The sequence below is a fragment of the Oncorhynchus keta genome, chromosome 5 (genome assembly GCF_023373465.1).
Source record: "Oncorhynchus keta strain PuntledgeMale-10-30-2019 chromosome 5, Oket_V2, whole genome shotgun sequence".
Taxonomy (NCBI): domain Eukaryota; kingdom Metazoa; phylum Chordata; class Actinopteri; order Salmoniformes; family Salmonidae; genus Oncorhynchus; species Oncorhynchus keta.
Genome location: NC_068425.1, coordinates 29,717,009 through 29,731,167, shown reverse-complemented (window position 1 = coordinate 29,731,167; position 14,159 = coordinate 29,717,009). Strand labels below are relative to the sequence as shown.

The 14,159-nt window shown below is 40.9% G+C and overlaps 1 protein-coding gene across 2 annotated transcripts in view; it reads left to right on the top strand.

Moving 5' to 3' along the window:
- The first annotated feature begins 5,960 nt into the window (after window positions 1-5,960).
- nuggc.1 (nuclear GTPase, germinal center associated, tandem duplicate 1) overlaps window positions 5,961-14,159 on the top strand; it is a 76,282-nt gene continuing 68,083 nt past the window's right edge. Inside the window, exon 1 of one of the 2 annotated variants that reach the window (XM_052519503.1) lies at window positions 5,961-6,001. In XM_052519503.1, the coding sequence (XP_052375463.1) occupies window positions 5,989-6,001 (13 nt within the window). In that variant the 5' untranslated portion in view covers window positions 5,961-5,988. Of the gene's footprint in view, window positions 6,002-6,199; window positions 6,288-14,159 lie in introns of those variants that run through there. The other variant, XM_052519504.1, reaches the window with a different exon arrangement.

Genomic DNA, 14,159 nt, shown 5'->3' with positions numbered 1-14,159 from the left:
TAACAACTGTAACCATTCCATTGCAGGCCCAGCAAGAATGTGTATTGACCAGGGGTTGGTGAGTGTGTGATTCTTGGTGACATAACAATGGAGAGATCTCAGAGTTGTGTCTTTTTTAATTGCACCTCTTCATTGAACTTGTATTGAAATACATTTATCAGCAGAGATAGATACCTTTAGAACGGTGTTTTGGCAAGTGGCCTGAAACAGGCCTAGGACCTCATCATGCTCAGAGGTTCCTGGCCGGATGGGGAAGGACTGGCATAAAGAGTTGTCTGTCATGGTATCCCAATACTGAGGAAGACTGTCATGAGCTGGAGAGTACGGTTGAATAATGAAGGTCAGACAAACACACAGGCTTTACATTGTTGTAAATTCTCGTTAGTACTATAATGGGAATACAACAATGGGAATGCTATCCTCATGTGTATGCATGGCTTACTCCCAACCAAGAGGACCATAGATAATGAGCAAGCAATATCAAAATAATTGGAATGCACAGTTATTGGAATGCACATGTATCAATATCAATCTTAGCCAATCATAAACTCCCAAGAAAACACTTGAGAATGTGAATGTGGTGTATTGATTTCTTGAAAATTGTTGATGAAGTTTACATGGAAGGCCAAAAGGATAGGTACCTAGGTTGGGCTGCTGGAAATAAAGTTTATGGGTTATTTATTTACACATACTTCATACTGCACGCAGAGACAAAGACTTCACCTTGCTCTCGGTAAGTAGAAAAACAGCCTAACTGCGAGAATCTTGCACTATCCCTTAATTGCATATTTAGATATACTTATGTGTATGTAATTTAAGAAAAATAAGGGTATGTTTTGAATTTCATAAAGGGACAAGCATTTCCCGGACCAGCATATAAGCGGCAGTGCAAATTAATTTCTAAAATTGGAAGTATACCATAACCCAATGGGTGTAGACAAAGGAGAGCTCTCCTGTAGGTGCCAAAACATTCAACGGCCCTTTTCTCAAAAGTGAGTTTACAAGTTTATCAACATTCAAAGCAGAATTACTTTCCCATTGTTCCTCAAAAATGCAGTGTATGATATAACATTTTGTAGTTTTGAGTCTCCACTTTTTTACCAATGTAAAAAAAAAAAACATTTCAAATTTTGCTACACAAGACCGATTTGAGCCGGTCAGTCACAATTTTGCAACAGGGTCACATTCATATTCAGAGATTCAGGGATATAAGTTCTTAAACTAAATAAAATGACACAACTATTAGTGGTTTTACTGAGTTGTTGACATTCTGCCTCCACAGTTGGACCAGCCGCATCCAGAATGTCTTTCGACACCCCTGGAGAAGAATAAGAGAAGAATGTTTTTAAAAGTACACACCTCTGCATGTATCGGTCTTGACTGCATACATGGCGAACCTTTCCTAACTAAGGGACACTACATTTTGCTATAATGACCAAATACACTGAGTATGCAGTACCAATTATTTGGAAAATCACATTATTATTAAGATAGGGTTAGTCAAGCTCGTCTTTTAGAGTCACAAATCTTGGTGTCTTCTCCTCTTGACCAGGCAGGTTGTTATTGGAAAATACATTTTGGTCCCACTTTTTTGGGATGATCCCCTATAGATGGTCAAACTATCAATAAACAATCAACTGCAACTCTGCAAATATGCAACAACTTAGGGTTAAGGTTAGTTGATAGTCAGTTAAACAGTTTGTTGAGAGTCAGTTGAACAGTTTGCTGATAGTAATTTGAACATAAACCATCTCTAGGGTAATGTTCAAATAAATTAGGAGACGTAATTCTCAATTACTAACACAGCTAATTAAGATAAACTACATTGTTGCACATTACAGCCTACTGGGCACAGAAGTCAATTCAACGTAATTTAATAAAAAATATGTAGAAACAACATTGATTCAACCAGTGGGAGGTGACACAAATAATGCCTTGCTGAATCCCACTAAAGCCCCCAATGAAACCTACTGATAAAACCAATACAATGCTGTTGTTGTTTAACATTTAACCTAAAACATGGAACCTCAGGTGAGACAGAGGTACGGTTGGATGTACCTGTCTTAAGGTTGAAGGTCTTATTGGTGGAGTTGACGATGACATCAGTAGTCTCTTTGGTTATGTCTCCTGTGGCGACCTGTATAACCACCCCTCCCATCTTTGTCTCATGCATCCCTGAGCTTGAAGTGACCTTAGAGAAAAGACCTAACAGCAGGAAATACAGTACATGATGGTATAGTTAAAGTGACTATGCATATATGATAAAAAGAGAGTAGCAGCAGCGTAAAAAAAAATGTCCAGAAAAACGCAGGTCAAAAATGCTATAAATTGATTTGCATTTTAATTAATAGAATAGTAAAATGAGTCCAGAGAATGTCCTAAACAGGTCATGACATGGTCCTCAGTGATGTTCTGGAAACGTGCAAGGAGCTACACAAAGATCCCCCAGAAAACGTTCACTTGGGACCATCACGCAACGTCCCAGGGACTTGTAAATGTATTGTTCAGAGAACATCCTAAAAGGTCCTGACATGGTCCTCAGTTACGTCCTTTGAAGGTACAGGGAACATCCTAAAAGGTCCTGACATGGTCCTCAGTTACGTCCTTTGAAGGTACAGGGAACATCCTAAAAGGTCCTGACATGGTCCTCAGTTACGTCCTTTGAAGATACAGGGAACAAGACAAAGCCCCCGGTGGACCATGACACAACATCCCATGAATATCCCAAAAACTAGACTAAACTTCCATAGGACCATGACACAACATCCCATGAATATCCCAAAAACTAGACTAAACTTCCATAGGACCATGACACAACATCCCATGAATATCCCAAAAACTAGACTAAACTTCCATAGGACCATGACACAACATCCCATGAATATCCCAAAAACTAGACTAAACTTCCATAGGACCATGACACAACATCCCATGAATATCCCAAAAACTAGACTAAACTTCCATAGCACCATGACACAACATCCCATGAATATCCCAAAAACTAGACTAAACTTCCATAGCACCATGACACAACATCCCATGAATATCCCAAAAACTAGACTAAACTTCCATAGGACCATGATACAACATCCCATGAATATCCCAAAAACTAGACTAAACTTCCATAGGACCATGATACAACATCCCATGAATATCCCAAAAACTAGACTAAACTTCCATAGGACCATGACACAAAAAACTAGACTAAACTTCCATAGGACCATGACACAACATGAATATCCCAAAACTAGATCCCATGAATATCCCAAAAACTAGACTAAACTTCCATAGGACCATGACACAACATCCCATGAATATCCCAAAAACTAGACTAAACTTCCATAGCACCATGACACAACATCCCATGAATATCCCAAAAACTAGACTAAACTTCCATAGCACCATGACACAACATCCCATGAATATCCCAAAAACTAGACTAAACTTCCATAGGACCATGATACAACATCCCATGAATATCCCAAAAACTAGACTAAACTTCCATAGGACCATGATACAACATCCCATGAATATCCCAAAAACTAGACTAAACTTCCATAGGACCATGACACAACATCCCATGAATATCCCAAAAACTAGACTAAACTTCCATAGGACCATGACACAACATCCCATGAATATCCCAAAAACTAGACTAAACTTCCATAGGACCATGACACAACATCCCATGAATATCCCAAAAACTAGACTAAACTTCCATAGGACCATGACACAACATCCCATGAATATCCCAAAAACTAGACTAAACTTCCATAGGACCATGACACAACATCCCATGAATATCCCAAAAACTAGACTAAACTTCCATAGGACCATGACACAACATCCCATGAATATCCCAAAAACTAGACTAAACTTCCATAGGACCATGACACAACATCCCATGAATATCCCAAAAACTAGACTAAACTTCCATAGGACCATGAAACAATGTCACAAGAACTTCCTAAAAATGTCCTTAGTCAGGTCCTGGAAACAAATAGGGAACTAGACAAAACCTCCAGGGGACCAGGTCCCAAACACATCCTAAAAACCCCAGGACCTGTCCCAAGAATGTCCTAAAACGTGTCCCCAGGACCAATTGGGATTGACATAATACCGCGAGGGGACCATGACACAATGTCCCAAGAACTTCCTAAAACCGTCCTCAGGAACGTCCTCACGTCCCCACGACCTGTCCCAAGAACGACCTAAAAGCGTTCTCAGGGACAGCCGCAGGACCAACAGGGAATGACGCAAAACCTCCAAGGGACCATGACACGTCCCAAGAATGTCCCAAGAATGTCTTAAAAACATCCTCGGGGACGTCCCTAGGACAAACCGGGAACTAGAGAAAACCTCCAGGGGAGCATGACACAACATCCCAAGAACGTTCAGGGGACCTTCAGGCGGCTATCCCCTGGGAGCTATTAAAAGGTCCCCCAGAGAACGTTCCCTAAGGAGTAGTAAAATGAAAGTCCTGAGAACATCCTGAAAAAAAGGTCCTGACATGGCCATGACATGGTCCTTAGTTAGGTCCTGGTAACTTACAGGAATCTACACAAAGGTCCCCCAGAGAATGATTCCTTGGAACCATTGTGTGACATCCTAAGAACTACCACATTTAAAGTCCTGAAAACACAATGAACTGTTTTCTAATCGGTACGGCCATCCACATTTTATTCAATGTTTCACTGATTTCATGTTTTGAAAAGTGAGACAAACAAAAAGTAGACCATCTTGTAGAACACATTATTAAAATAATGCAGTTCAACAAATATAAAATCAAGAGATTTATCCTCTAAGGGAATGCTAAAAGATCCATAATTCCGTCCATTAAGCGAGAGGAAGTTAAACAGTATCTTTACTGGAAGCTTGAGGACACCATCTTTTCTATACTTTTATACTTGGATTTTTTCAGATTTTAATTAAATTATTATTTTTTAATGTAAAGTGGGGCATAGGGTTGGGATGACTGAAAGAGCATAACAGAGTGGGCATTGTCCACATGAATCTTGTCTGTCAAGCTTATCGACCGGAGCAACAGATGAATAAAAAACTCTAAGCATGTTCTAGATTAAAATATTTGACAAAGGTGTTGGTAGGTCTGTACAGTACTTAGAAACATGGTTTTACTCCAACATTACCTCATCAATAGATTTTACAATGTCTAACAGAGGAGGTGAATTTGCAGTAGGCTCCTGAGTGGCAGAGCGATGTAAGGCACTGCTTCTCAGTGCAAGAGGCAGTCCCTGGTTTGAATCCAGGCAGTATCATATCCGTCTGTGATTGGGAGTCCCATAGGGCGGTGCACAGTGTCATCTGGGTTTGACCGGGGTAAACCGTCATTGTAAATTAGATTGTTTTCTTAACTGACTCCATACAAAAATAAATACTGTTTGTAACATACTCCTGTGGACTGTTCTCCTAATGTAACTAATGTCACCAGCAGATGTCCTCCTTATCCTAAAATACTATTAATTATTACATTAACTACACGTATGTTATGGACATACTACATGTATGGTAGATGCATTACAAGTATGTTGTTGGTCACTATTACTCCTAAACTATTAGAAAAAAAATAAATACGTCTTCTCACTGTCAACTACGATCAAATCCTTCTGAATTGATTTAGACATCCCAGAGAAGACAGTAGAAACTTCCATAAAGTATCATAACGTACAATGACCTCTTCAAGCTCCTCGTAGTTGCCCTTGTTAGCTGAACTTTCCCTCTCATCATGCCATGCCTGAGTAAAAGCCAACTCTTGCCGATAAACTGCTTGTGACCCTGTTTCTTCTTACATTCTCATTGTGTTGCTCAGTTTGAATATGCAGACATTCGTCCATTACATGATCGAGTTAGCAATTAAAAATGAAATGAGTTGCACGAACTCCACACAAAAATATAGTTCTAAAACTTTTCATCACCATAATCAGTGATTTTTTTTTCTTTTTCAGTCTAAGCCCCGGACGGTGTCAAATCATGCCTACCCAAGGTACATGAAAGTCTAAGACGCACATTACTTCAGTTGAGGATTAATATGTCTATAATAACTTCTTGATGTCCAATTTATATTGAGATAAATGTTGTACAGCCTACCATGAAGGAAATACTGACTTTCTTGGACAGATGATGTATCTTCTTGAACATTGAGTGATTGTGATTCTCTCTCAGGCCACAAAAAAGGTCTGATGACTCCTCTACTTCAAATGATCAGGGCAGGGAAGGTAATAAACGCCTTTGTGCCATAGCAAAGGGAACTGCAGCAACACCTACCCTCGGTAAGATATATTCGTTATAATAGCTACTTTAAGAAACAAACAGTAAACCCGATGTAAATAAATTATACCACAGCGTAATACAATTATTACATTGCCTAAGCACATTACATTGTGCTTAGGCAAGAGGCCTGCGGGCATACATAACCCGTAGTATATTCACTGTCTATACACACTAGGTAAGACCTGGGCGGACCACCTCCTGTATTTTGATTAGCGCACCAGGTGGTGCTAAGATAGGTAAGTAGTGGGTAGGCAGGTAAGGTAGGCGAGGGGGCTTTGATATTTACTTGCTTTGCTTTGGTTCCGTTCAGCCCCCTTTCCCCAAATTTACTGTGTGAAGGAAGCAATAAACTAGTAAAATGGTAAATTCTCAGCCTTTGTCATCCTTACTCGCACCTACAGTCCCATACCTCTTTCACTCCATGGGGAGTTGAGTTGTAGCAGAGTGTTTTGTTCCCTCTTCCTAGAGGCGTGCGTAACAAATGGTTATCCCGAGTTGAATTCAGGGTTGACCAAAGTTATCTTGTTAACTCCTCTATTCCACTATGTCATATACCCCTCTGCTTTCTACTGTTTATGTATAGATACACCTCAAGTCAATTAATTACATTTTTAGTGTGAAATTGCTTTTCTGTGGTTCACTGTTTACAGGGAAATATCTCATCTTTGGAAGCTAACAAAATGGCTAACCAAAATTAAGTCCATTTTATATTGTCAAATGTTTTTCAAACTAAAAGCAAAGAAATTAACTTTCAAAAAGTTTATTTAAAACAAAAGAAGTATGTTTTAATGCACTTTTTGGATCTTAATACCACTCTCAAAATGTAAACTACAGTAAGGTACAAACCCAAATTATTGGCACCCTTGATAAAGATGATAATACAACTACTGAGCTACATTGTATGCTCAAAACATTAGATAATTCACATTTTTGATACTAGATAATACAATATTTCAGAGAGATGTTGTTTACAGGTGGCTGTTGACTTTTCTCATACCTTTTTTTCTCTGAACTAAAGATCTCTAAGCTTCTGCTCATGTGTGGAAAATTTTTTTTTTTTTAAATGGTGCCCCTGTTAATGGCGCTGAGCCATTTTCTAAAATGTTTTATGAGATTGGAGAACATTGGGATGGATTTTAAGATTATTCCTCCATACAGAATATTTTGAGATCCTTGATATCCTTCATCTGTGTTTATGGACTGCCCTCTTCAATTCAAACCACAGGTTTTCAATGGGGTTCAAGTCCGGAGACAGAGATGACCATTTCAAAATGTTTATTTCATTGTCAATTAACAATTAACTATTTCTTTGTGGATTTTGATTTGTGCTTGGGGTCATTGTCTTGCTGGGATCCACTTGCATCTAAATTCTAGCCTCAGGTTTTTGCTCTAAAATGTCCTGGTACCGGGTAAAGTTCCTGATGCCCTTGACCTTAACAAGGTCCCCAGGAACAGTTGAAGCAAAATAGCCCAATAACGTACTATGCAAGTCAGTTAAGAACACATTATTTAAAATGACGGCCTACCAAAAGGCCAAAGACCTCCTGCGGGGACGGGGGCTGGAAGTATTATTATTATTTTTTAAATAACAGATAAATATAGGACAAAACACACATCACGACAAGAGAGACAACACAACACTACATAAAGAAAGACCTAGGACAACAACACAGCATGGTAGCAACAACATGACGAGAACAGCATGGTAGCAACAACATGACGAGAACAACATGGTAGCAGCACAAAACATGGTACAAACATTGTTGCGCACAGACAACAGCACAAAGGGCAAGAAGGTAGAGACAACAATAGAGCACGCAAAGCAGCCACAACTGTCAGTAAAAGTGTCCATGATTGAGTCTTTGAATGAAGAGATTGAGATAAACCTGTCCAGTTTGAGTGTTTGTTGCAGCGAGATGAAAAGACGAGCGACCCAGGGATGTGTGTGCTTTGGGGACCTTTAACAGAATGTGGAGGATGAGGGCTGTAGTAGATATCTCATATAGGAGGGAGTGAGGACTAAGAGGGTTTTAAAAATATGTATCAACCAGTGGATCTTGTGACGGGTACTCAGAAATGACCAGTTTACGGAGGAGTATAGAGTGCAGTGATGTGTCCTATAAGGAGCATTAATGGCAAATCTGATGGCCGAATGGTAAAGAACATCTAGCCGCTCGAGAGCACCCTTACCTGCCGATCTATAAATTACATCTCTGTAATCTAGCATGGGTAGGATGGTCATCTGAACCAGGGTTCGTTTGGCATCTGGGGTGAATGAGGAGCGATTAAGATAGAGGAATCCAAGTCTAGATTTAACTTTAGCCTGCAGCTTTGATATGTGCTGAGAGAAGGACAGTGTACTGTCTAGCCATACTCCCAAGTACTTGTATGAGGTCTAAAGCTCTAAACCCTCAGAGGTAGTAATCACACCTGTGGGGAGAGGGGCATTCATTTTACCAAACCCCATGACCATTACTTTGGAGGTATTCAGAACAAGGGTAGAAAAAGCTTGTTGGACACTAAGAAAGCTTTGTTGCAGAGCATTTAACACAAAATCCAGGTAGCTGAGTATAAGACTGTATCATCTGCATATAAATGGATGAGAGAGTTTCCTACTGCCTGAGCTATGTTGTTGATCTAAATTGAGCAAAATAGAAGGCCTATAACAGTTAGGATCAGCTTGATCTCCTCCTTTAAATAAAGGACGAGCCGTGGCTGCCTTCCAAGCAATGGGAGCCTACACAGAAAGGAGAGACAGGTTAAAAAGGTCCGAGAGGCTTGGCAATGATAGGGGCAGCAACCTTAAAGAAGAAAGGGTCGAAACCATCTGACCCAGATGTTTTTTTGTGGTCAAGTTTCAGGAGCTCCTCTAGCACCTCGGATTCAGTGACTGCCTGCAGGGAGGAACTCTGTAGCGGGGCAGGGGAAAAAGAGGGAGAAGCATCTGGATATTCACATTAGAAGGAGTGGGAGATGAGGAAATATTGGACGGCAAGGAGGCATGGCTGAGTCAAATAAGAATCCTGACTTAATGAAGTGGTGAATAAAGAGCTCAGCTATGTGCTTCTTGTCAGTAACAACCACATTATCAACTTTAAAGGACATGGGCAGCTGTGAGGAGGAGGGTTTATTCTCCAGGTCTTTAAACATTTTCCAGAACTTCTTGGGGTTAGACCCACAGAGAGAGAACTGCTTCTTAAAGTAACTAACTTTGGCCTTCCGGATAGCCTGAGTGCACTTATTTATCATTTACCTGAACGAGAGTATGCATGTGCTGAGCCTTTCGCCAAATACAATTCTTGAGGTGGAGTAACTCTTCAAGATCACAGTCGAACCAGGGGCTGAACCTGCTTTTAATTCTCATTTTCTATATGGGGGCGTGTTTGTTAACAATACCACTGAAAATATCAAAAAAGAATGTCCAAGCGTCTTCGACAGACGGGATCAAGCTGATTCTATACCATTTTACAGAGGCCAGTTCATGAAGGAAGGCTTGCTCATTAGAGCTTTTTAACAGCGTCTATGACAAATCAGGACAGGTCATTTCACTGAGCAGCCATTACGAACATAGGCTGTAAAACAGTGATCACTAAGGTCATTACTGTCACGCCCTGAACTTAAAGAGCCGTTTTATGTCTCTATTTGGTTAGGTCAGGGTGTGATGTGGGGTGGGCATTCTATGTTTTGTTTTCTATGTTTCTTTATTTCTATGTTTTGGCCGGGTATGGTTCTCAATCAGGGACAGCTGTCTATCGTTGTCTCTTATTGGGAACCATACTTAGGTAGCCCTTTTTCCCTCCTTTCAGTGTGGGTAGTTGACTTTGTTAGAGGCATTATAGCCGAAGTTAAGCTTCACGGTCGTTTCCTTGTTTTGTTGGCTACATTTCTATAAATAAAAGGAATATGTACGCTCACCACCCTGCACTTTGGTCCACTTCTTACAATGCCCGTGACAAAACTACCCACCACCAAATGACCAAATCAAATCAAATCAAATCAAATTGTATTTGTCACATACACATGGTTAGCAGATGTTAATGCGAGTGTAGCGAAATGCTTGTGCTTCTAGTTCCGACAATGCAGTAATAACCAACAAGTAATCTAGCTAACAATTCCAAAACTACTACCTTATAGACAAAAGTGTAAGGGGATAAGAATATGTACATAAAGATATATGAGTGAGTGATGGTACAGAGCGGCATAGGCAAGATACGGTAGATGGTATTGAGTGCAGTATATATATATGAGATGAGTATGTAAACAAAGTGGCATAGTTAAAAGTGGCTAGTGATACATGTATTACATAAAGATGCAGTAGATGATATAGAGTACAGTATATACGTATACATATGAGATGATTAATGTAGGGTATGTAAACATTATATTAGGTAGCATTGTTTAAAGTGGCTAGTGATATATTTTACATAATTTCCCATCAATTCCCATTATTAAAGTAGCTGGAGTTGAGTCAGTGTGTTGGCAGCAGCCACTCAATGTTAGTGGTGGCTGTTTAACAGTCTGATGGCCTTGAGATAGAAGCTGTTTTTCAGTCTCTCGGTCCCAGCTTTGATGCACCTGTACTGACCTCGTGTTCTGGATGATAGCGGGGTGAACAGGCCGTGGCTCGGGTGGTTGATGTCCTTGATGATCTTTATGGCCTTCCTGTAACATCGGGTGGTGTAGGTGTCCTGGAGGGCAGGTAGTTTGCCCCCGGTGCTGCGTTGTGCGGACCTCACTACCCTCTGGAGACCTCACTACCCTCTGCATTGCTGCAGGAGGGACTGGTGCACTTCACAAAATAGATGGCATCATGACGCGAGAAAATTATGTGTATATATTGAAGCAACATCTCAAGACATCAGGAAGTTAAAGCTTGGTCACAAATGGGTCTTCCAAATGGACAATGACCCCAAGCATACTTCCAAAGTTGTGGCAAAATGGCTTAAGGACAACAAAGTCAAGGTATTGGAGTGGCCATCACAAAGCCCTGACCTCAATCCTATAGAAAATGTGTGGGCAGAACTGAAAATATTGTGCGAGCAAGGAGGCCTACAAACCTGACTCAGTTCCACCAGCTCTGCCAGGAGGAATGGGCCAAAATTCACCCAACTTATTGTGGGAAGCTTGTGGAAGGCTACCCGAAACGTTTGACCCAAGTTAAACAATTTAAAGGCAATGCTACCAAATACTAATTGAGTGTATGTAAACTTCCGATCCACTGGGAATGTGATGAAAGAAATAATAGCAAAAAATAAATCATTCTCTCTACTGTTGATTCAAACATTTCACGTTCTTAAAATAAAGTTATTTCTTTCTGTTTTTAGAGACAAATGTTGCAGTCAATTAAACTCGTTTTTCAACCACTCCTCAAATTATAGTTTTGGCAAGTTTTGACCTAAGACAGGGAATATTTACTAGGATTAAATGTCAGGAATGGTGAAAAACTGAGTTGAAATGTATTTGGCTAAGGTGTATGTAAACTTCCGACTTCAACTGTAGCTAGCTAGCAGCAATTATGCAGTAATTATCTTAGCAAAAGACTGCACAGCAGTGTTCAAATCTGAGGAATATATCAACTGTTCATAATAGTATAAACATCTAAGGAATTAGACAGTATAACATACTGTATTTAACAATCCATTGGGTGGTATGTGCCCTGGACAGAGAGAATTGGACAGCACCATCAGAGGGAGATTAGAGAGGGGATGAACATAGGCTGATAGAAATATCAGGGGTAATGGAGTGAGGAACCTGTTATCCAGGGGAGTTCTGCTTCTTCAGGATGTCTAATTTATTTATTTAACCTTTATTACTTATGCAAGTCAGTTAAGAACAAATTCTAACTTTCAATGACAGCCTAGGAACAGTGGGTTACCTGCCTTGTTCAGGAGCAGATTGACAGATTTGTACCATGGCAGCTCAGGGATTCGAACTTGCAACCTTTCTGTTATTAGCCCAACGCTCTATCCACTAGGCTACCCTGCTAACCATAAGCACCTCACTCTCTCCTCAGAGGTCTTTCTGTACCAAAGATGTGAAAAATTGGAGACAGTAAGAGATGTGAAGTATAAAACACAGTAGTTGATGTGAATTATAGAAGATAATAAGAGATGTGAATTATAGAAGATAGTAAGAGATGTGAAGTATAGGAGACGGTAAGAGATGTGAAGTATAGGAGATAGTAAGAGATGTGAAGTGTCATGACGTTGCCCTCTTTGGGTGTGGCGAGCCCCATCCCCCCCTCCCTGCCTCCCCCTTTCCTCCTTCAACTAGGCTGCTGTGGTCAGAGAGACGTCGTAAATTCCTGAGGTTCTCCTCATGGACACAGTATAGAGAGAGTAAATGTTCATAGAGAACAGGATAATTTCTTCCACCTCACAGAACTCGAGGTCCGAACAAATGTAATGTTCCCGGAGAAAGTGTAGAAGATCAGTGAAGAATCCAGCAACGAACTGGTCCGTTTGTTACAACTTGGGGAAGCTAATGGGAGGCACTATGCATTGGGGCAGGTAGAGTTCTCCTGGCATCCACCAAACCCAGATTTGTCCGTCGGACTGCCAAATGGTGAAGCATGATTCATCACCCCAGAGAGTGTGTTTCCACTGCTCCAGAGTCTAACGACGGTGAGCTTTACAAATCGCATCGAAGTTTATTAGCCACATGCGCCAGATACAACAGGTGTAGTAGACCTTACAGTGAACTGCTTACTTACCTGTAGTTCGCTCACCTCTTTCTTTAAAAAAAACTAAGTTTGAGATGTGGTATCCACTCGGCTCACTGTCTCTTAGATCAAAGGTGGGTCCATCTGCTTCGTTCCCAAAGTGGGGTCTCCCTGAGATCCCAAGTATGAGGGATCCCTTGTGCACGATTTACCTATGTTGTCAGGAGCGGTCACCAAGTGAAGATTCACATCACATCCTCGTCTCCAAATGTGGTGGTTTATTTCTTTACTATCAAATGACCCGTGTCTGTCCCTCCGACTCCAAACTGGAACCATCTCTCTCTGGTACCATATAGAACAGAAACATTAACTCATGCTCTGGAATGTTCTTAAGGATTTATCACCCAAAAGACATCTACCTTCATTCTTCCATTCGTGTATTTTTAAACCGGTACCGGTTACCGATAGATCAAATCAAATCAAATCAAATTTATTTATATAGCCCTTCGTACATCAGCTGATATCTCAAAGTGCTGTACAGAAACCCAGCCTAAAACCCCAAACAGCAAACAATGCAGGTGTAAAAGCACGGTGGCTAGGAAAAACTCCCTAGAAAGGCCAAAACCTAGGAAGAAACCTAGAGAGGAACCGGGCTATGTGGGGTGGCCAGTCCTCTTCTGGCTGTGCCGGGTAGAGATTATAACAGAACATGACCAAGATGTTCAAATGTTCATAAATGACCAGCATGGTCGAATAATAATAAGGCAGAACAGTTGAAACTGGAGCAGCAGCACAGTCAGGTGGACTGGGGACAGCAAGGAGCCATCATGTCAGGTAGTCCTGGGGCACGGTCCTAGGGCTCAGGTCCTCCGAGAGAGAGAAAGAAAGAGAGAATTAGAGAGAGCATATGTGGGGTGGCCAGTCCTCTTCTGGCTGTGCCGGGTGGAGATTATAACAGAACGTGGCCAAGATGTTCAAATGTTCATAAATGACCAGCATGGTTGAATAATAAGGCAGAACAGTTGAAACTGGAGCAGCAGCATGGCCAGGTGGACTGGGGACAGCAAGGAGTCATCATGTCAGGTAGTCCTGGGGCATGGTCCTAGGGCTCAGGTCCTCCGAGAGAGAGAAAGAAAGAGAGAAGGAGAGAATTAGAGAACGCACACTTAGATTCACACAGGACACCGAATAGGACAGGAGAAGTACTCCA